The 23,121-nt window shown below is 42.2% G+C and overlaps 3 protein-coding genes across 3 annotated transcripts in view; 1 reads left to right on the top strand and 2 right to left on the bottom strand.

Moving 5' to 3' along the window:
* LOC118113339 (B-cell receptor CD22) overlaps positions 1-23,121 on the top strand; it is a 1,629,935-nt gene that overhangs the window by 1,546,647 nt on the left and 60,167 nt on the right. The window lies entirely within an intron of this gene.
* Positions 310-10,496, bottom strand: csf3r (colony stimulating factor 3 receptor (granulocyte)). The gene is made up of 17 exons (XM_035163009.2): positions 10,399-10,496; positions 7,929-8,007; positions 7,070-7,144; positions 6,626-6,922; positions 6,066-6,198; positions 5,784-5,950; positions 4,942-5,111; positions 4,639-4,789; positions 4,261-4,343; positions 3,928-4,135; positions 3,642-3,830; positions 3,316-3,417; positions 2,852-2,998; positions 2,418-2,558; positions 2,232-2,328; positions 2,066-2,144; positions 310-1,512 (listed from the first exon to the last, which is right to left on the bottom strand). Exons 3-17 carry the CDS (start codon positions 7,131-7,133, stop codon positions 1,030-1,032), a joined length of 2,511 nt encoding a protein of 836 aa, XP_035018900.1. The 5' UTR covers positions 7,134-7,144; positions 7,929-8,007; positions 10,399-10,496; the 3' UTR covers positions 310-1,029.
* On the bottom strand, positions 18,779-20,246 carry LOC118113388. The gene is made up of 3 exons (XM_035163080.2): positions 20,085-20,246; positions 19,926-19,984; positions 18,779-19,784 (listed from the first exon to the last, which is right to left on the bottom strand). Exons 1-3 carry the CDS (start codon positions 20,123-20,125, stop codon positions 19,021-19,023), a joined length of 864 nt encoding a protein of 287 aa, XP_035018971.2. The 5' UTR covers positions 20,126-20,246; the 3' UTR covers positions 18,779-19,020.

The raw sequence follows: 23,121 nt of genomic DNA, 5'->3' as shown, positions 1-23,121 counted from the left end.
TTATTTGTATGTACTCTATTTAAAAGGTTTTAGAGGCTTTTGGTTGATTGGTTTCAGGTTGAGATGTGTCTTTGATACAAATCAATCTAAAAAATATCTGTGAGAATTTATTAATTTATAGCTGATAACAGGCTGTTACACGTGCACATACATTTACAATACAAAATTGTCATATTTACATTAATTAACCTATGAAATGACAATGTAGGAGATAAAACAGCAACAATGTTGGATAAAAAAAGCTCAGTGGTATAAATGGACAATATTTTAATCTTGTGACCTTTTAATCAAAGAAAAACTCTCAGCTTCTTTCCGTCAATGAATTTTAATCCATTCACACAGTTTAAAATCATTTTCCTCCAACTTTCACAAGTAAATTGAGGTATAGAGCATTTGAGGTTACACTGAAATATGAGTAAATAATAGTTGCACCACTAACATCAGAGTTTACCCTAAGGATCATATTTGAGTTGATTTGAGAACTTCAGACATGTTTCAATGAAAAGGAAAAGAAAATGAAAAAAAACCTGAGTGACATTAATTTGGTCTCAAATCAATTTCCTAGAAAGTGTTTCTCTTTACCTGAAATCACCTCAGGCTGCTTTGTTGAGTGAACATTTTGCTTTACTTCACCATGTTTTTACACGCAGCTCCACTTCCATTTTAATTTCCATCCATTTGCTACAGGGAACTGCTTTTCTGGTAGCACTGTGGGTAAACATGTTCAGGTATAACAGTCAGCATAAAATTACATTTCTTCTTCTTTTATGAACAATTTCATGTTATATAACGACAACAATGTCATCTCAACAATGTAATAACATTTTTGGGTAAAAAACAGATTTCCTAAAAGAGGTGATATTGTTGTACAGCTAAAACATCGGCTTCATAATCAGTTTAATTTTCAGCATTCCAAAACATTTATTCACAGCTGTATGCTACTATGGATCAGTCTAACACAATCTACTGATTACAAAAACACGGCTATCTGGCAAAGCAGTTATTCTTATTATCAGTAAAAAATAACTTTTAGTCATTTTGAGTATCATTCATAGCTAATGCTCGCAGAAAAGGAAAGTCGTCCCAAATGATAACTGGGTCCACCCCTTCTTCGACGACACAATCATGCCCTGGACCGAAGAAACACTGCTCCCTTGGCGTCCCATCAGTCGCCATATTCTGGTAGTATTCAGGACTGAAGGACTCCTCCGTCTCCAGGAGCGGCTGCGTGGACTCAGAGCGCAGATAGACGTTTGACTCTTTGGGCGGAGCGCTGCTGCACGGATCAGAGAACATCACAGTGGCATAGGGAACAGAGTCGCTGTTCGAACCCGTGTATCCAGGGATGAAGGGTGAACCACAAATGGACTCTCCCAGGTCACTGGTGTCCTCTGTGCTGCTCAGCCAATGATCATCCTCTTGTTTGTTTAGTTTCATTGGGAGGTCAAGGAAACTGAGGTGGGACAGGTAAACTGGATTGGGCTCGTCCCTGTCCCTGGCAGGATGAATATACTGCCGATGGAAATAAGTTGGTCATGAGTGTCTCACATCTCATATATTACATGTCATTACATTACATTGCTTTTTTGACCACCTGGGGGCAGTTGAATAAGCTCTAAAACAAACACTGTATATAAAGATGGAAGCCATAACAGCTACCCAAAAGTGAAGCCAAATCCTCTTGATCGCCACCTGGTGGCTGGCTGCAGTATAGGTCATAAACCCCACCCCTTCCATGTTAGTGAATAGGACCTGGGCCAAACTAAAAAGTGAATTATAAGTGAATTGAAAGTGTGTTTTTATGTTATTTGATGCAAAAAAAAAAACTGGGTGACACTTCATGATTGACAGATGAGATTGACAAAATCTATAGGAGCCTTCTTTTGCTGAAAATAGATGAGTATTGACTCTGACTGCAGAATTATACTTCTCAGTATAGCAACACCTTTCACCTAACACAGAACAATGTGATTCACTGTTCATATAAATTTAGTGAGTAGTGCAGCTTTAACCAAATTAGGGGCTTATTGCATAAAAGCCTTTTCATTGTGTGTGGTTTATTTACCTGTGATGTCTCTGATGTCCATCTCTTAATGCTGCTATTAGCAGGATCAGGAACAATCGGCCAAAGTTGCCCCTTCAGCCTGGAAACAGAGGAACAGAAAATACACGCAGTGAGAATAAACCATGTTACAGCATCACAGCTTAACACAGTGTGACAATGAGCTCACCTTTTGTGGTTGGAGAAACAAGTCAGGACCGAGAAAATGATCAGAAGTGAGAGTCCAACACCAGACGCAATTAAAATCATCACAATGGTCACAGCATCTGAGAAGAGAGAAAAGCATACTCTGAATTAAATATCTGATGTAAAAACAAACAAGCTGTGTTTCTACCTAACAAATAATTATACCAACCAAAGGGTTCGATTTCGAAGTGAATCCTCGACCCGTTCAGGCTCCGACCGGCCGTGCTCACCATCATGAACGCTTCATACACAGTCACAGCTTTGAGGTTTTTCAGGATCACCCTTCTCTCCTGCGGGTCAGCATTCACAACTGAAAGACACGTCAGGCATTGGTTTAATATGAATAATGACATTAATAATAATAATGATAATTTTAATTTCTGTATCTCTTCTTAACAAAGTTAGATAGCGCTTCACAAGAGGCTAAAACAACAAAAAACAATCAAATCAATTTTATTTAATCACATTAAATATAAATTTAAATTAAAGTAAATAAGTAGATAAAAGTTAATTCAATAAATTCAAAATTCTTAAACTGTAACGTTTTAAGAAGAAGCATTTTCTACATAAAAAAAGATTATAGAAATGATTTATTTCACCAACCATTAATGGGACCCTTCTGGTCCCAGTAGAAAATTTTGTAGCTCTGGATGATCCCATTTCTTTGCTCTAATGGTATCTCATCCCAGGTGAGCTCAATATGCGAGTGCCACATCTTTTTAATTTGTATTTTTGGAACCATGGACGGAGCTTTAAAAAAAAAAAAGAAATGTATTCATCATGAGTGATTATCACAGTTTCAGCTGCTATATGAGCTCAAAGCTTCAATTACAGATGATTATTTTCTGATTTAAAACCCTAAGCCCAGCAAAAGTCATTGTTCACATCTATCCACAAGGGGGCGTTACTCCATCACATTTCAGATGCTTCTGATCGATTGCACAATATATTTTTTCTTTAAACTAATATGGCAATCTCTATTCTCACTTCTTCAAAGTTCAGGCAGTCTGACTCTCACACCTCTGCCTGCTCTTGGTGTGATTCCCCCGGCGTCTGCGGTGACTTACCCTTTTGTCTTGAGTAGGCATTAACAGTCTGAGGAAGGCCTATCCCATCCTTAAACCGCGGATACACAGAGATCCCATAGGGCTTGTAGGGCTCAAAGCTTCCTATTGATGAGAGCGAGGAGGTTAGAGTGGATCAGGGCCCGTAAGCTCCGAACAGTGTGTATAGGCGGGTCGGGCCCAAGGGGAAAAAAAGCATCTTGCATAAGAGCGATTGTTTGAATTCTCGTAACAGGAAGAGCAGCGGAGCAGGAAAACCAAATAAAGGTTGAATAAAATAAGATGCACATGGATTTTAAAAGGTGCAACACAAATACTATAAAACATACCTGTTATAATGAGGCTGGACTGGCTTCTGTCTGCCATTTCAAACTGGGTGAGGGAGAGGTCTGTTGTTAGCAGAGGTCTCCATTCAACCACATAACCAATGAGACTGGAGGTATCCGTGTTTTTCCACTGGACCAGAAAGGCTCTGTCATCCTGAGGAACGGCTGAGATGTCTGATATCACTGTAAGAGCTAATGGCACAGGAAATTTGTTACGCACATTATGGGGAAACTATATCAAACATGAGTCATTTTCCAAAGCAGCGCATTTAAATATGGTAGTTGTTACCTTTATGTTTGTAAATGCGAACCTCAGTGGGGGGGGATTTCCCGACTGCGTTTACAGCGCTCAGATACACTCTCTTTGCTCTTCCAGGAAGCTGGAAAGTACAGTAGCTCCCCATCGTAGCGCACAACTTTCCCTTTTCACCTGGCGCTTTTTGCACCGAGACGATGTATGACACATTTTGGCTGTTAGCGCGGAATTGTTTTGATGGCTGCAACAGAAAAAAAAATAGTAAGGAGACATTTCAAAGGCAGGCTTCACACACTCAGGCGGAGCTATAACAGAAAATACCATCAGTGTGTGACAGGTGTCAGGCAATGTGTGTGATGTGTGCACCTTCCAAAACAAGTGTATGTTGAGTTGTTTGTGCATGGGATCCCCTGATAGCTTCATCCACCAGTCGAGGCGTCCAGTGGGAGCTGAAAAGAGAGAGACGGCTGTCAGCTCCGCAGCTCGTCAAAAGCCTGCGTTTCCTCCTCTCACCCTTTAGAAAGTAAAACTTTTCTCTACGAGACAGGTCTATGGATTCACTGCCAGAGTGTGTGGCAAGACTCAATAGATCAATTCAGTCCTGGGCTACAGAGCAAAGCAATGGGAGATGTAGAACATGACATTAGCATATATTGAAAAGAGCAGAAAATGGAAGAAAAGGCGATAGATTGGGAAATGTTGGAGTGACTGATTGTGTCACACTGAATTGATCATAGCCCCCACCCGTCTCCAAGGTGACTCCGCACTGGCTGCTGCTCCACTCGCTCCAGGGGCTCTGCTGGTGTCTGACTCGAATCCGGGCACAGTACTGAGTCCCATGGAGCAGGCGGCACTGGTCCAAAGGTCTGGTTTGTTTAACCCGGCTCACCAGGATCTGACAAATGTCCAAGAGCACACAAGCCTTACAAATACGACTCCAGACACACACACACACACACACTCATTGTTATGTACACAACCACCTGCAACCATAGGGGATCATCTACGCTTTCAGTTAATATTGACACCGGATTGATTGGCACTCACTGGTGGTCCACTCCATTGATGGCTCTCAGCAGTCTTGAGTTGGACTTCCAGGTTCAGGTTGATGTCAAGCAGCCAGACCTGGTGCTTTGATAAGCTCCAGCTCAGCCTCAGGCAACCGGGTCGTTTAGGCACAGCTTCCGCCTTCAGAATCCTTGGTGGGTCAAACTTAGCTGAAATAAAAGAGTCATCAAAGCAGACACATTACGGTGGATCTCTCCTGGATCTACAACAGCACAACGGCAAATACTCATCCCACCCTGGACGTCTGAAAAATACGGACACTGACCATCTATCTTTCTATCTATCTATCTATCTATCTATCTATCTATCTATCTATCTATCTATCTATCTATCTATCTATCTATCGAAGTCTAATCTGATTGCATGACCTGAAAACAAAGGTAAACAAAATCAACATGCATTATTTTCAGTTATATTTCGCTGTACAAATCTTATATTGTATTATTTCACGTATCCAAACAGAAACCCAGGTTTATATTTTCCTTGTGTCACAACAAACTAGCAAGGAGTAATTTCTGGCTACTTGCTGGGATGTAGATGTACGTGTGTGCAACCTGGGAAACAGGTCAAAGGTCTGTTCAATGTGGAACAGATGGAATATTATTTCATCCACATTTTGGATTTGGATTCTGAAAGTACCTTCAGTGTAATGGCACTAGATTAAATGCACAAACTGAGGCTTGATTAGATTAAGAAGAGAGAAAAATGGAGGAGTAGAAGGAAGGATTGTCCAGGGCCGTATATCCCTCTCATTAAACAGCGGATAATGGCCAGTAAGTGACTGTCTAATGGAGGTTACCACTCGCTCATATAACTCTCACCTGCACTGATGGGCTCCATTACGACGGGCTCTGAAGTTGCCTCTCCAAGTTCATTTGACGCCTTCACATATATTTTAATATCAGAGTACAGGACGAAGCCGGAGCGAGGGATGGTGAAGTGGTGGACATCTGTCGGGGGCTTGTAGATAAAGTTCTCGTTTGAATCCCTGAAATGAGGAAATCATAATGTGGGAGATGTCACTGTGCAGCCTCGCACACATTATTTTTGTAAATGACACTTGTGATGCTACTTAACGGTTTCAGTGTTTTCCTGAATCTTACTGGATCTCGGTATGGAGGGTGTACTGGGTGGGGAGGTGGGTGTTCTGCTGCCCAGCGGCCCAGCTGCAGGTCAGGGTTTCCGGGGTGGTGAGGTTAGTCTGACAGCTGAGGTTCTGTGGTGCTTCTGGTGGATCTTTCACATGGAAAAACAAAGTAAAGTCAAGTTTTTATTCATTTTCCATAACATATATCTGGGTATAGAGTGTAAAATAAAAGCAGTTACATTGTAAGTAACTGGTCCTTATTTAAATATGCTGCTTCTTTTTGTTTTATTTAAATTTCTGAGACATGTTTTGATCCATCTATTAAAACACGTCAGATCTTGGTCGATGAAAAAGTTCCAGGTTTCTCTTAAAGTTGATTCAAGAAATTCAAATCAACTCAGCATTGAAATTGAAATTTTCTTTAATTTGATATGTTGAGCTTAATTCAACAATTGAATCTTCAAACCAAAAAACCTAAAATCGTTCCCAAATCTCTGTTTTTGTTTTGTTCCCTAGTGGACTGGCTCAACTGATCCTGAGATGAACGAACGTAAAAGAACTTTGAGTCCCGCTCACATCCAGCTCTGATCTCCACTCCTCCTACGACCTGAGAGGGAGAGGTCTGCACGCAGCAGGTGAGGAAGGCCCTGGTGTGATTGAAGCTCGGTATCACAACCTCAGAAACCCTGTCGCTCTGATTGGCCGCGGGGCTGCTGGGAAGTAGGCGACCGCCGAGGCGCCACTCTACACGAACAGCTTGTCCAATGGCCTGAAGGCAGTTGTCGCTGATGACGCAGGTGGCTGTGACTGGTGACCCCAGGGCCACCACTGAGCTGGGTGTCTGGATGTGGGCACACGGCCGTCTGACGTCCTCTGAAAGTGAGAAAATCAACTCTTTTATTTCTTGCTATTATAAAAAAGAACATCAGCAGAGAAAGAGCAGGTGTAGAAACAGTTTTCATCGTAACTGCGATTTAGATATTTCCATTTAGATTAGTTATTTGATTCCGAGACACTCACCATTCTTCACTTCATTCACTAGCACCACCAGCATTACAATCACTGACACCCATGCGGATATCATGATGATAAAACCTGTTAAAGAGTCAAGATGAAGTGCATTAGTCCTAAATTACAAAACAATATGTCTGAATTGGCCTTTTTAAAGCAACACGCTGCGTCGTGTGAAGGAGGAACTGAGAGTAATAACGTCTGTCGCTTCAATGTGCTGTTCCAAGTGTTTGGTAAGGACGGCTGATGTGAACAAATATGTGATCTCCATTATGCATCATATTTCAATATAAATAAACAGATGCATAGAGAAAGCACTGGCTGCCTCCTGAAACAGTGGAAACAATCTGCAGAGCTGTTTGCAGAACAGAGTCACAACAAACCCAAACGCAGACAGATACATGACACACTCATGAATAATAGAAAAACAGCCTGGGATCACATTTATGTAGCATCATTACACAAAGGATGTGACATTTAGAGCTTTCCCCGCCGTAACAAATGTAAATCTAAATTCTCTGCAGGCAATAAATAAGTATGCTGTTCACAGAGTGAATCTTCCCTCCTATACTCTTCTATTAGAGGGATGGAACTCCTCCGAGCAGACAGGAACATTGTAATTGCCGGTTGTTGGAAGGTAACTAGCCTTGCTGGGCGTGCGCTCCATAGCTGATTGATCATGTATAATGAGTAGAGGATGGGAGCTTGTGAGCCAAGCAGATGGAAGCAATTCTCTGGCATATTGTGTTTCTGATATTAAGTCAACAACCTGCTTCTTAAATCGCAGAATCAGTTGGGAACCTTCGTATCACAACAACAGGTGTGAGGGAGGTGGAGATGAATTCAGATTTTTTTTTGAAATACTCACCATTACACAAGCACACGAGTTAAGAATGGGCTGAGCTCCGGATGCCGGACTGCGGACATGCCACAGCTCGACTGCGTCTCTGTGTGTGGTGAAGGAGGAAAGAACAAAACAGTTTTTAGTCTGAAAAGCCAGAACATTTTTGTCCGGACACCAAAATAAATGAGAAAAGGTACGTTTTGTTTCAAAGTCTTTCACAATCATGTAAACATGTGTCACATCACATCATGTGACCCTACACATTAGTGACTTATAGAGATTTTGCAATAAAATGATGAAACCCACATTCAATCACACACGACTTCAAATTCTATTTTGTTAAGCTATTATTTGTGATTTTACTGGCCCCACAATTATATTTACTATTATTTGTGGAATAATAGTAAATATAAAGCTTGTGTGGGAACTGGTTTCCAATTCACTAAAAGAAACTGGTTTTGCTAAAATAAAATAAAATATAATGAATCCATTCCTATTCCTATATGAATACAAAGGGATATTATTCCCAACTAATGGAATTCCTAGCAGGCCCCTGACCTGAGAATTTCTGTCCAAGAGACGGTGAAACTACACCCCCTGCTGTTCACAGTCAACACCTACAACAGCACCACTTCAGTAGAAGATGCTATTTACAGTGGCTTGATTTATATTCAAGCTTTAGCTTTGACCCACAATTACATGTATGTAGACATGTAAACTTGTTTTTGTAAGATCAATTGATAGATTCAATGATCCATAAAACAAAAAATAAAAAAAAATAAACTTTTGCTAGTGCCTAGATGTCAATAACATCGTAGCAAAACAATGCTTTTCACTGGTGGTGTTAAGTCATTGTGGGTTTGAAGAAGGTAGCAGGAGGAAAAGCTGTGTGCCGATGTGTCAGTTGACCACAATGACATGTTCTCTCTACACATGGGAACACAGAGCCAGTCAGAGACCAAATCGTTGAGAAACTTCCTGTAGTCTCGGTCTCGTTGTCTGATGAGAAACTGCAGATCCTAAAGGCCGTTATAGTCCTGAGGCTGAAACATGTCGTCAACATCTACTTAAAAAAAAAGGACAGTCACTTTTCATGGTTAAATTCAACTTATTTCTTTGAGCAGATTTTTTTTTTAAATGTCTGAATGAAATTGTAAACAACCTCAACAACAAGACTGGGAGGTATTACTTTATTAATTTGTGACTTCACTCAGACTCTTCGCTGCTGTCACTAATGAAACCATAAGTTTGCATTTAGCGATGTGAGGGAAATGGGATTTCTGCCTGTTTCTTATCAGCAGCACACATAAAGGCCTCCATTTTTCTCCTGCTTCCCTTTTTACAGGGTTTCTGCTTATTTCTAATGGGTAATTGCCTGTGGCTCTGACAAAAGGCAAATTGGGAGAAGAGGAGGGGGGGGGAGGGGAGGGGGAAAGAAAAGATGTGCTATTAAATTTGGAGTTTTGTCAACAAACACAATTTGGCAGAGTGGAAATAAAGACTGTATAAATGAAGAGGGACCATTTTCAGTGTATTTGCCAAATCCTGCTCTGGTGCCAACATGTTATATAGATTAACTTTGGTGTCTCTCTGAGTCATGTGACCATATGTAAAGATTTGCTGTAGCCACCGTTTCCTTTCCCGTTGCAGGTTTCAAAACGCCCACCGTCAGGATTTGGCAATATCCTCGACACAGAACAATGACAAACCTGCCACCATTTCCCCTTTTCTGTGTTATTTCTCACGTAAAGCCCTGTGGCTTTAGATACGGATTTTGAAAAGGTGTCAAAGAATTCTTTACATTTGTTTGCGACCACAGAAATTTGTTAGTCAGAGAACAGTTTCTCCATCTGACATCAGACACAGTGACCTTTTCTGTCAGCAGTTGTAAAACTCCAAACGTCTAAATAAGACCAAAGGAATCTGTTTCACATCCTCTTTTCAAATGGATGAACAGAGCATAAATATGTTTTCATTCTTGAACAAGTTGATATTACTTCCATAGTTACACTGTCGCTATTTAGAAGAATGTTCAGGAAAAACCTAATTTGCATTAAAATAAAGTAAATCACTGTTTTCTAGGGAAGTCAAATCAATTTGTTTAAAGCTTAGATTTAAGGTTAAATGTGGCACTTTTTTCATTACATTTCAAATATGCTGTTTTAAAAGGATTATCTTATCAGAGAATTCAATCTTGAATCTTCATTATTTGAAGCTCCTCTGTAGCTTTTGTGTTTCCAAAATGTACAAATACAAAATATGTACAAAATGTTAAATACACAAATAAAGCGAACAGCCAAAATGTCCATTAAACAAGTGTTTTAAATATTAGTAAGTCTTTCAAATGGATTAGGTCACAACTATCCATGATGAACCTGCGTCATTCCAAGTTTTGCAAAGTTTTCCTTTTCAATCTGGCTCAAGTATCAAAATGAAGGTAGCAGAAAAATCACTTGAGGTGAAAATAAAGGAGATGCAGAGGGTTGCCACTCACCACACAGCAGCTGCAGCAGACCCAGAAAGACAAGGAGCTCTCATCAGCCCTGAAAGCAGCAGATGAAAGAGTGTGGCTCAAAACAACACAGATTGGAGGACGTGTGTGTGTGCACGCGTGTGTGTGTGTGTGTGTGTGTGTGTGTGTGTGTGTGTGTGTGTGTGTGTGTGTGTGTGTGTGTGTGTGTGTGTGTGTGGTTTGTGTGGTGTGTGTTAGCCAAGCAGCAGCAGCATCAACATCCTTGTTTTGAATTTGTGAAACTTCACTATTTTCCAGGAAGGAGCACGTGACTGAAGGGGCCCAAGCTATGGGACGGATCCTTTGTGTGTTGATAGAATTCAGGGCTTTCACGAAAAGACGAGAGTTTGATAGTTCAGGGGGAAAAAAAATCTAATCTGGTACGAATACCAAAAATCCTTACAGCCTCCACACAGGAGGTCATGTTTTCACCACAGTAAAATAAACCAGACTTGCGGGGCAGCTGCGGCTCAGGAGGTAAAGTGGGTCGTCCACTAACCAGAATGCGATCCCAGTCTCCGCCATTCTGCGAACCGAAGTGTCCTTGGGCAAGATACTGAACCCTAAATTGCTCCTGACAACAGAACCGGCAGCGTACGAGGGGTAGAGAAAGTGCTGCAAGATACACTGTATGATTGTGTGTGTGAATGGATGAATGGCAAACTTGTTATGTAAAGACATTTGAGTTATCTTTAACACCAGAAAGACTATTCACCATTTTTCCATTTAGTCACAAAATCACCTTTATTAAAATGGAACAGGTAAAAACAATGTGATGCATTTATAAATTGTTGTAAGAAGGGACTTGAAAGACATCCCTGACACCTCTGACCAGATCTCCTCTCGCGAAGGTCGTTCCAGAGCCTCGGGGGCCCGAGTGCAAACGCCCCTTAATGGTCTTTTACCACGAGGTGTTAATACGGCGGCTGTCAAAATGCCCTGCAGCGTGACTCCGGGGAGCCGTCTGGAGGAATGCGGTAAGCGTGGTTCAGCCTGACCCCTCTGTGCTGAGTGCGACCTCTGAAGTAGCAGGTCTGCTGTATCACGAGGGCCTCGCGACGCCGCCATCTCCATCCCCGCGCCTGTCCGAGCGTCTGTCAGCATGGTAATACAACACGCTTTTAAATGTGATTGTAAACTGTGCTTTGACCCCCCCACCCCCCAAGGGCACTCGAAACAACTTGCCATATCGCGTTTATTAGCTTATTAAATTATGAAATGATTCTCCGGCCGAGGCTCGATCTCCAATGGGTGCACGAGGGCGACCCACCGAGCTCACCCACTCAACTTTTAATCTCGCAGCTGCATCCCCTGCACGGCCACTCTGCCGCCCTCAAAACACATAATGGAAGCTGTAACTGTTAATCAAGTGGTGGCTGCAGGAGCAAATAAATGCACACGGCGGTAGGTTTCTGAATAGGTTTCAATAGGAGAACGAGGGAGCGCGAGCACTAATTAAAAATACATTAAGTGGTTATCATACGTTGACATATTTTGCTTGATCTTTTTTTCCCTAATCAGCAGTAATGAACACAGTGTTCTCCATCTACTGGGTATTACATGCCACGTTTCACTGAGCAGTAAAATTAGCTGAGGGCCCCGGAGCTAAGTTGAAGTGATGAAGCTTTGCTAGGTTTGATTACGGTTCTTGTACTGTACTTAATAGAACGCTGTCTCCTCTTTAGAATCCCACTCACATTAAAGATGTGACTAACCCCGAATTAGTCACCGCTGGAAATATCCCCTCGTATCTATCTGCCGCTGCACACACAATTACTGTAGTTAACTGCAATCACAACCGCTGTAATCACGGCTCCTGCTAATCACAGATGCCCACATTCAAATCTAAAAATATTTAGGGCACAGTCTTAAACTGCACCCTTCTGTTGAACAATTGCTTTTCCCACTGCTCCACTCAACCCCATTAAGTCAAAATGAACACACTCTGTGTTCTGTGTTTGCGATAATAAAGCTGCAAAAGTTGTGCCTGAAAGTTGTCAAATCAGCCCTGGAACAGAGGAGTCAGACATTGGTGAAGACCATCTTCAGCTGGTTAAAAAACGGTTATATATTTCCAGGTCCAAAAACTGGGCCTTTACTGGTAAAGACCAAAACCTACTAAGAAAGAACAAGCAACATCCTTAGTGTCTTTTAAATCTCTTAAATATAATTGTTACTATTATTGTTAGATGCATTTTTATTCGAAGGTTTTTATGAACGTTTGACATATGTTGTGTTTTATTTTGTGTGTAACTGTGATGGTTTATTGTGTAATCACCAAGTACTAAAAACAAGTGTGTTGGGTAACTAAACTAATAATATATCTTATGTGGTATTTCCTAGAAGTTGTACAAACACTGTCATTGGAAAAAAGGTTTATGTGGAACTAAAGCATTTCACTCAAGTGTCCACTTACTCACTTTTACCAGCTTTGAAACAGGGAATTATTCATCTCTGGGACAAGGGGATCCAGGCCAAAATGGAGTTGGTTCTTTCTTGGCCCATTTTACATCCTTGGACCAAATTTAGTGGAAATCTGTTCTGCAGTTTTCAAGTAATCCTGCTGAATAACAAACCAACAATTGAAAATCAACGAATCAACCTACAAACAAACAAGGCCAAATCATAACCTTTAGCGGAGGTAAGGCTAATCCATATCCAGGCTGCACTAACTGCCTCAACCTGAGCTAAGTGCTAACGTCGGCATGCTAACATTCTCACAATGATAATACAGGTATGATGTTAATACTCGTCTGAATTTTCTTTCCGTCTCAGTGAACCATCTGACTGTAGCCTCACTGTTAGCATGGCTGCAAACACACCTCCTTCTGAAAGTGGCATGTAAGCCTGCAGTGTTTGTGCTGCACGAGCTGCCCACATGATGAAAAGTCCCAGATGGAGGAACCATATGTTGTGGAGAGTGGCAATGTGGAAGGTGCATGTGCTTTCATTTCCCATCATCAATGTCACAATCCTAACATGTGTGTGGATTCAGTTTGCATACTGATCAAAGAGTCCTGCAACATGCATGTAATGCACACGGTCAAAAAAATGTATTAATATATGTGAGGAAGCCTGTGAATCTCGCTGTGTGTCACTATTATTTAAAAAATCTGATTCCCTGTGCACTCACTTGGCATTTACGACTGATTCTGATTCAGTTCTCCCCACAATCATCAGTCATATTCAGCGTTCGCAGTGGACGATGCTTAATATGTCTACATACCCCCGAGCTACAGAGCAGTGCGGCCTCTCTCACTTCACTGCCGTTTCCACCAAGAGGGCTGGTCGAGCGAGACAGTCAGACACTGTGAGAGAGAGGGAAAGGAGAGGGGGGTCAGACAATCTCCGACTCACGCTCCTGCTCCTTACATGCACCCAATCCACTCCTATCTAGTACCTGTCACACGCTGGCTGCAAAATGGAATTGACTATTGATTTCCCCCCTTGCCACAGGTCAGTTGTGGTAGCAGGCTGTAGTGGGCTCACTGCGAGCCTGGGGTGGGACAACAGGAGCGGAGAGGGACACGAGGAGGCAAGATACACTTTACAAAACACACACAGACACACACCAGCTCGTGTACACCTTCCTAACCACTGTTTGCTCTGGGCCTGTGTGAAGGAGGCAACTTAAACACATCTAGCAAAAGAATGAATTGAGGAAGAAGTGATGATTTGAATAGAAATTACATGATAAAGTTTCCCATTTGATCTGAGCAGGAGCGTTTCAAGGGACTTTGAGGGCCTCAGGCACAAGGGACCCTGGGGGGGCCCTACATTGCATCAAACAACAAAGAAACACATGGTACCAAAGCACATCGTTCCAATCCTAACACTCAAATCTACACAGGATTTTCACTAAAGTACAGCAGTGGTTCCAACCTTTTTGGCTCATGACCCTTTGAAATAATGTCTACTTGTGATCTCTTATCAGACCTCATTGCATTACGGACCCTGTGTCTTCTTGGACGGTTTCATTTGAACCATTTTGAAGTGGTGTGAAGAAGTGAAAGTGTGCAGTGTTTCATCAGAAGGAGACAAAAACCAGAGAAAACAAGAATGAGTGCCTTTTGGTTTACAGGAAACATGGTCGCAATGCGGAGAAAAATGTCTTTGCAGAACATAGTGATGTCACAGCGCAGTTGAACACTGACTGCCCTTTATGCCATTTTTGTTTCCTATCAAACAATTGCGCATATTCCGTGACATAATTAGCATATTCATTCTTGATTTAGGGTCAAAACTGCGTTGTGTGAGGTCACGTTGACCTTTGACCTTTCACCACCAAACTCCAATCGGTTAATCAAGCAGATGTTTGTACCGGATGTAAAGAAATTCCCTCCAGGCTTTTATAAGAATGGGACTGACGTACGGTCCTAGTGACCTTTGACCTTTGACCTTTGACCACCAAACTCCAATCAGTTAATTGTTGAGTCCAAGTGAACATTTTAACTAACTTCCAAGCCATTCGCTCAACATGTTCCTGAGATATTGTCTTAACGAGAATGGGACGAATGGACAGATGGACGGCCTGAAAACATAACACCTGTGTTTCCAGCATGGAGGCACAAAAACAAACCTCAGATGTGTGCAACAGAAATATTTTTCTTCTTTATATTTTTTCTAATCATCTGTTGACCCCTCAGGTTTATCTCTGCCTCCAGATTTGCAACAGAGGACTACAAAAATGAAAAGCTTTTTATTAGGCCTCTTCCTTTTTTTTTATCGTTTGTGCCGGAGGTATTTCATAGTCAGGAAGCAGCAGGATGTGAGCTTCACTATAAAATGATGAAAGTTCAGTAATAAGTTATACGATAGACATGTAAACACCAGCTGACGTCTGTATTTACGCTTCAAGTCTATTTTGTTCTATTTCTTTATGAATGTAACTACCGTGATTGTGCGCTGGGATCTGAGCACATCTGAGCGAAGTCACAGACAGGACTGAAGCTGCTGACATCAAAATATATCAAGTTCCACACGTGTGACTGTGGCAGCCCAGTTCACTTCTGAAACACTCTGACAGATTCGTACATCAGATGACGAAAATGAATGTTGATGTGTTCCAAAGCATATCAGCTAATGTGGCTTTATAAAATGTCAGAAGCACTTTTCAACAACTTAGTCGGAGTTGTGTTGAGCCTGAGCCAAAGTGTTGGAAAAGGTAATTTCTGGGATGGTTAGAACAAAACTTAAAGTGTAGTGCATCATATTTATAGTGCACAGCTCCGGAGTCTCTCAGAGATAACCTTTGCAGGGTTGGGGGGTGGGGGGGACTCGTGCCCACTCATGCTACTGCCGACCTGGTTCAACACACTGCAAGTACCTGTTCTTTTAGATTTTGTACTGCCAGGAATTTGCATATGTGCCGCCAGCACAATAAAATTCTGAGTAAACATTACATTTTAAAACTAGAATAGCACCCGGTAGAGCGTATATGTCCACCAAGGTCAAACAGTTCGCTGATGCATATTAAGACTGGCTGTCGGGGCCACTGTGAGGAATCGTAGACTGGACTGGGGCTGGTCAGCGTGAGAAAATACATTACTCCCAGTGCGTCTATGCCCTTATGAGACCACATTTAAATCCACAAGTTCCCAATTTTTATTTGGACCCACACCAATCTGCACACGGTCATAGATATCAGTCCCCTAAATATGATCCGTGAATGAATTCCAAGGAAATTGGTAAAAATGTCCCCAAAAAATGGAGATCTGTAAAATAAACAAACATTTGTAAAAATAGATGTCAAATGATGGCTTGTCATTGTAATCACAGTTAATTTGTATTTAACCTTCTCTAATTGACTTTTTGGACGTTAGACTAATGATGATATAGAACGATTTCAACATGCACCTCAACGCACAGTAACAAATAGCTGTGCAGAACAGAGTCTGCTCTCAACTTTAAGACCCTGCTCTGATAACGTATGCATGAGTCGTCTGTGTCTGCCTGGATCGCCTGAAAGCCGCTCACATCCAAAGTTTAGACTTTAAAAAAAGATATTTAGCAGATTTTTGAGAAAACACTTGTAAAACTTTGTAGCCTAAAGCCGACAACATGAGCAGCACAAGCTCCACTGGCTACTAAGTTGAGTGGCACGACTCTCTCCACGGGCTCCATAAACTTTTACTGTGCGTTGGTCTGTGAACAATAATCCGACTGAAATAAAACCTCGACTGGCCCGTGGACCGCTTTGTTGGATTCTGCTGGGGGATGCCAGCCCGCACAGCCAGTGCCAACGTATCAAACCAGAGGACTTAAAACTTTATTCTCTGATAAGACTGAAAACACTCTACAGAAATCATAGGGCTGTAATTGTTTCGGTGTTTGTGTGTGGTCTGCAGCGTTATTTATTATTTCCTGCTGCACTAAATGCGCTCGGTATAGCTGCTAAGAAAAAGCCACAGAGCTATTTCGGTTAGTGTTCATTGTTTCATCTCCTCCCTTTCAAAGGCACAGAAGTAGCGATTGTTCCGGCCCTGTGAAGGAAAATGCAGTGTTTCAACGTCTGCACATTATTCAGGCAAGGAGAGACTCATTCTGTGGGCAGACAAGACAAAGAGCGGAGACTCGCTGCAAGGAAAACACACTCACTTTTCAAGCTGGGCGACACAAAAGCTCATGCACAATGGATGGGCAGCGAGGAGCCGACTCTGGGCACGTGGATGTTTTCGGTGTTGCTGTATAATTACCGGGGATGTAGGAACACAGCCCGGCGACAGATGATACCTATTCAGTTTTTGTGGAGGCTGTCAAGGAGGTGTTGATTTAACTCCATCTCGGGGCCTTAATGGACCCACAGGTGGGAAAAGAAGCAATTTGTTGTGGTGAGTAAGAAAACAATAAATAGTGGCACACACCACCACCACCACCACCACAAAGCATGTCCTCCGTGTAAACTGAAACCCCTCTGACAATCCCTCAAGAAAAGCTCCATCATATAAACCTCACAGTAACACCATTTGTGTGGCGGCTGTATCAGATCTCATTTTATGACTGTTCCTTTTATCTCCCTGCTTAGATAATTAGTTTTTAATATTAAATCAATGTGACCGCAGACAAACTGTCAGCTCCTCAGGTCATGAAATTTCAGTCTTTTTATTTGACTAAATGTTGACTTGTATTTCAAGGGGGATATTCCAATATACTTTGGCTAGGACAGTGGTTTGCACTGTCGTCTTACATCAAGACGATTGTCTGAGCTGTCCAGGGTGTAGAGACAGATGGACGGATGGATGGATGGATGTAGCACCCTCTGACAGTCCCTCATCAAAAAGGTCAAATAAACTTCTTAGAAATACTATTTGGGTGGCTGCTGTATTAGATTTCATTACATGCCTGGATGAAAGTTAATTTTATTTCCATATAGATAATTTTTTGTTAATAGTAAATCAATGCTCTCATAGACAAACTGTATTTCAAGGGGGGAGATTCTAATGTAGGGCAGCACTTTTACTTTAAATACCTTAAGTCTATTTAAAAGCAAGAACTAACTTTTCCTCAAGTGGAAAAGTTTAAAGTTAGTGATACTTTCACTTGAGTGTATTTTTGTCAATGTATCTGTACTATTAAGTCAAATGTTGAGTACTTCTACCACTGGTCCAGGTGATCAAAATACTTTTTTAAAACCTCATTTTGACTGACATCACCGAACATGTGATCTGCAGGTGGGATTCAAACTCACCTGCCGCTCCTGACATCCTTTATGATGTATGGCCACTCACAACTCCCCCCCCACACAAACAGCTTATTGCTTCACTTTGTTCTGTCACTCATTTCCTTATTCACGTTCTGGACGAGTGCTCATAAGCATTTCAACTTTCTGCCTCCTGACTGATTGATTTATGGGTCAATCAGTGGATAGCCCGTACCCGCCCACACGCACACACACTTTCTCTTTTAGAGCCAGGTGTTGACATTTGAAGCTTTTTCTTAAATAATTCCAGCTGTGCTCCTGGATCCTGCTCGTCTTTAAAATAACGAAATTGTGCAAAGATACACGTTTAACATTTGTTGACAGTTTCCCAAATTCTGAAGCTGCATTTTAACACCTCATTGTCTCTTATTAAAATTATCACAACCACCAGTGAAAACATGCCATCACTGAAAAGACCAAAGCTATGTGGAGAAAGAAACACAACCAGCAGTTGTACTTGCAAACAACAGATTGTAACCAGATTATGGGATTTGTCAAAAGGCTGACCTTCTGTTAAGCAGCACCTGTGTTCAACAATGGGAGCCAAAAAAAAAAAAAAAGAGATATGTACCCATTACAACCAACAGATGGCACTCTGGTAACACCCAGACCTCAGGGAAGACATTAATGATGGAGGTGGAAAAAAAGAGGAGTAACACTTGGAATTATTAAGGATTTATACATTTTATATTCAGGCAGGAAAGTGTGATGTGTTTTGTTTAAGAGCAATAATGTAGCAGGTTGTACACAGATAAGTTGGACATTGCTTCATTCAGTAAAAGTAGATTCAAATAGATTCTGAAATGGCTCTTTTACTTCACAAAATGCCTGTTAACTTTAATAACTCCTCACAGAGAGCCGAGCTCCGAGTCAGAGCCTTTGGTTCAACAACTTTTTCCTTTAAATCATCCAAGTCTAAGAGCAGGGTTACCTTGAACAAACTGTTTGACATCCAGGTTTCTGTGCAGGGACCGAAGTCGATGGTCAGGGAGCCTAATCTTTCCCCGTCTACCAAACGCGGGACTTCGGCTAATCATCGCTCTGACGTGGCCTTTGCTGGGGAAACGAGATGAAGCGAGGACAGGGACTTCTCTACTCGGGCCAAATCCGGTTAGACCCCTGTGGTAAGTGCCATGACCCCTGCTTCGGGGCAGGGGGAGTCCACTCAGAGACATGCCACGTCTATTTGGGGCAGACTCATCAAAAACAAGGTTGTGCTTGTTGTAGACAAATGAGAGCGACTCGCCGCGACCTTGAGGATCCCAATTCGCAAGGTCAGGCTGGCCCGAGGCTTGAAACAGCGTTGGTGGAGCAACATGCTTGACCTCCTCAAAATTGGAGTTGTGGTTACTGTCCGTCTGTCCTCTGGGAAAACTGGTGTATTCACTTTGAACTGGGTTGTAAGCGCCGTGGCTCAGCAGAGACGTGGACTCAGAACTCCTGGGGTGAGCTTGTTGACGTGCGCCATCATCGAATGATCCCACTTGGCGTTGATTGTGTCCGTCAGAGGCCACGTTAGGTTCTCCCTCATCCAGGTAAGGATCACTGCCTTCGTACGGTCGAGGCCTCAGCGGCATCGTGTCAGGGTGCACCTCATGGTGAGCTGGTCCGGAGAATTCCGGGGCTCCATGGACTCCAGGATAATCCAAACCCAAGGCGGCGGCCCGGGCTGCAGCAGAACAACATGCACGATTGTATTCATTTTCTGTTTGACGTTTTATTGTTAATTATTCAGAATTTGACGGAAATTTCAAAAACGCCTGCTAATTCATAATTATGAAAAAAGGCATTAACAAAGTGCAGCACGTACCTCTTGCTGTTTTCGCACAGTACAAACCTCCAGCTGACACCGAGTGAAGCATGAAGACACTGGAAAAGACAACAAACAAGTGTAACCCGGTGTAACAGCACAGCGCTGAGCAGCTACGGTGCACTTTTATTTATAATTTAACATTCAGATTTACAATACCTGAGAAGAACCACCAGAGGAACACACATCCCTGCAGTCATGTCAGCAGAAACCTCACGGCAACGCAGTCACTGAGACACTGTTGATTCCTCTGCAGCCGCCACAACACCTCACCCCGGCTTGATTCTCTAATTCCAGACAGCTGCTTGTCACAGAGGCTGAAACCAGGCGGCCACTGGCAAACTGTTTCATTAGCAGCAATTATTTCAAATGCTCGCTGGCAGCACAAGCCAAGGAAACAATGCGCTTTCTTCATTTTAGTGAAAAGCCACATTTAACACACGACAGCGTGAGCACAAGAGATAAGAGTCACGCAAATATTTATTTATATGCAGGCTTGTTATTCTGTTTCCATAGGCTCGCTTGTTAAAATTAATAAATGTGTAAATAGGCCTGAGTGAAATCCTTTTGTGTGACTGGAATATGATATATTTTGCAGTGAGAATAATTAAAAAACTCGTCACATTATAACTTTACACTGCGTGAACAGGTAGCTAATTAAAACCTCTAATACAGTAGACCTGAAACCGTGATAATGATATTCAGTTTCCGCATGATTACCGCAACCACCACAAATTCATAATGATCCCATTAAGCTTGACCTCTTTTATTTAACGGTTCACAGAACACAGAAAAACATTTGGAAACTTTCAGCAGAAGCAGCGGATCATTTTTCCTTTTCTTCATCATAACCGTGAACAGTTGAAGACAGCACAGTCAATAGTAGTTTTATGTGAGAGACAGAAAGGAGCCGAGCTGGGATTCCTGCAGCTGGGTTCGTCTGAGCCGACAATGAAGCAGCGGAGAGCAGAGGAAGTATTTAATAATTCACCCAAATCATTTCTGTCAGGACCGACAAGTTAAACAGGGGCTTGATTTAATTCTGTAATTGCACATTCACCTTTGGCCTGAACCCATACTTTGGTAATTAATAGGCCCGAGCTTTATTTGAAATGTGGCACAGAAAGTAATGGAATTCAAATTGCAGGTGACGTGAAACCAAGGAAGCGGCAGCCGGTTTGGCCACGGAGTTATTTTCCCAACCCAGAGCAGAGCGATGCCAAAACGTGGCACCAACCTTCGACTTCAAGCTAATCCTCTTCTCCAAATATTTGTACATTATTAAGGATGGACTAACTTTGTCCTGAACTTTGCTATGTGACCCCTCGGATTTCAGCACATTAACAGTTTTAAGCTGCTTTCAGACATGCACTGAACCCTGGAGATCCTCCGGACATTCTCCAGGCTGCTGTACGTGTGAATGCAAATGTCCGAGTGAGAGCCTCCGGAGTTTCTACAACGTTTCTCGAGTCACCCCAATAGAAAACAATAAGAATGTCCGGAGTGGCCGACGTGAGAACTCGATGATTCCTCTAACCAAAACAGATGCAAAAATGAGAAAAAAGAAACTAATAAAAATATCTCTGGATGAAATATCGGTGCTGCACACATAGAAGACACTTCAGTTTTTGGTGATGACGGCCAACGACGGTGTCAAGGTGCTGTAAATAAAAACATGTGAGCTCTGCAGCAGGATTTACAGATTACATCCTGCCGCACCCCCTCTCACCTGAACGCTGCAGAGATTTCTGTGTTGTGAGCACATCTGAGCTGTGTTGCTCATGTGTGAATAACCCAAACACTGTGGTGGTGGCTCGTCCCTCAGTACAGTCTCTGTATTTGCCTTGCACCGCCTGACATTTCCGGGGACTCTAAAGCAGATCTATATGGACGAGGTTGAATCGCTTGACCCACACCCTCCAGAGGCAAGTGGAAGTATACGAGGTCAGCAACGTAGAGGATCGGAAGCTCCACCTTTTCAACCTCAAGGTGACGGCGAGCCCCCACCAGCCCTCTCTCGGGCTCCCGTCGGCCCCTCTGGGCCTCATTTGCGACGAGCGGGAGGTCTGCGGTGTCATTTCCACAAGATGTTGACACAGAGAGAGAGCAGCCTCAGTGGACTGCCAAATGACCAGTGAACTCTGACACGGCAGCGGCACAATGCTCCGGTAATGGCTGCTCTGACCAAAAGGTGGATTGTAAAGCAGCGCTATCAGGATCGCGATGAAGCATTTGTTTCGGGCTAATTTTCTAAACTGGTGTAAGTATGTATCAGAATCAATTAGGCCTAATAATATACAGTCCTTAGAGGATTCACATCAAAGCACATAAGCACACAATCCAATTAAGAGTGTTTACTGTTTAGATTGAAATGCTCAGCGTTCCGCTCTTAAGCCCAATCCGCATATCAGTAAACAGTATTTGCCAATGTGTCTTTTCCAGGGGTTGTGTGTGGGTGTGTGTGTGTGCGTGCATGTTTTTATGTATGAGTTGAGAGAGATAAACAGTGAGAGTATATGTGCAGCCTTGCAATCCTTGATGCGGTTTTTTTTGGTGCATTTGTTTTGCATGTTAGTGTGTCTCCAGGACATGCATCCCTGATGCCGAGGCTGAGGACCACATGAAATTTGGTAATCGGGAATTACAGACATTTTATCTGCTATTTTAAAGCGCTTAATGGTGCTACAGCGATTTTTCCAGGAGATTCAAACCGCCATAGGCAAAAGGACATATGTTGGTATAGCAAAGTGTTTGTGTCATATCTTAGGAGAGCACATAATAAAACCTCTATATCTACGACCGCATATGTTTATTTATTTTCTATTCATTTGTATATATTGCAATAGGTGGACAGCACCACTCATACTGTAAAGACCAAAGTGGCTTGAGGCTCTAAAGCAACATCCAAGTGACCTGAAAAATGAGGTTTGAGAAAAATAGTAAATAATATATAATAAATTATTATTATATAATATAATTTATAACCCCATATATATTATATATATAATAAATAATAAATATAATAAAGGATTTAATAGATAAATATTTTGATATTAACCCGATTGAGACAATAGTAAACGTTAACTTTACAGTCTGCCATTCATCCATTCAAACAGTGCATCTATTAGCAGCACTTTTTTTTTTTCTATGAAGGGCAATTTGGGGTTCAGCATCTTGCCCAAGGACACTTCGGCAT

Source organism: Hippoglossus stenolepis, chromosome 8 (assembly GCF_022539355.2).
Source record: "Hippoglossus stenolepis isolate QCI-W04-F060 chromosome 8, HSTE1.2, whole genome shotgun sequence".
NCBI lineage: Eukaryota > Metazoa > Chordata > Actinopteri > Pleuronectiformes > Pleuronectidae > Hippoglossus > Hippoglossus stenolepis.
This window is presented reverse-complemented; position numbering and strand designations above follow the sequence as displayed.

Coding starts and splice junctions, on each gene's coding strand:
- csf3r (XM_035163009.2), bottom strand. CDS start 7,133: ATGATATCCGCATGGGTGTCAGTGATTGTAATGCTGGTGGTGCTAGTG. Junction 5,951..6,065: donor ACCCTCCATACCGAGATCCA/GTAAGATTCAGG, acceptor TCCTCATTTCAG/GGATTCAAACGAGAACTTTA. Junction 3,418..3,641: donor GTCCAGCCTCATTATAACAG/GTATGTTTTATA, acceptor TCTCATCAATAG/GAAGCTTTGAGCCCTACAAG.
- LOC118113388 (XM_035163080.2), bottom strand. CDS start 20,125: ATGACTGCAGGGATGTGTGTTCCTCTGGTGGTTCTTCTCAG. Junction 19,985..20,084: donor CCTCTGGTGGTTCTTCTCAG/GTATTGTAAATC, acceptor TGTCTTTTCCAG/TGTCTTCATGCTTCACTCGG. Junction 19,785..19,925: donor CTGTGCGAAAACAGCAAGAG/GTACGTGCTGCA, acceptor GTTCTGCTGCAG/CCCGGGCCGCCGCCTTGGGT.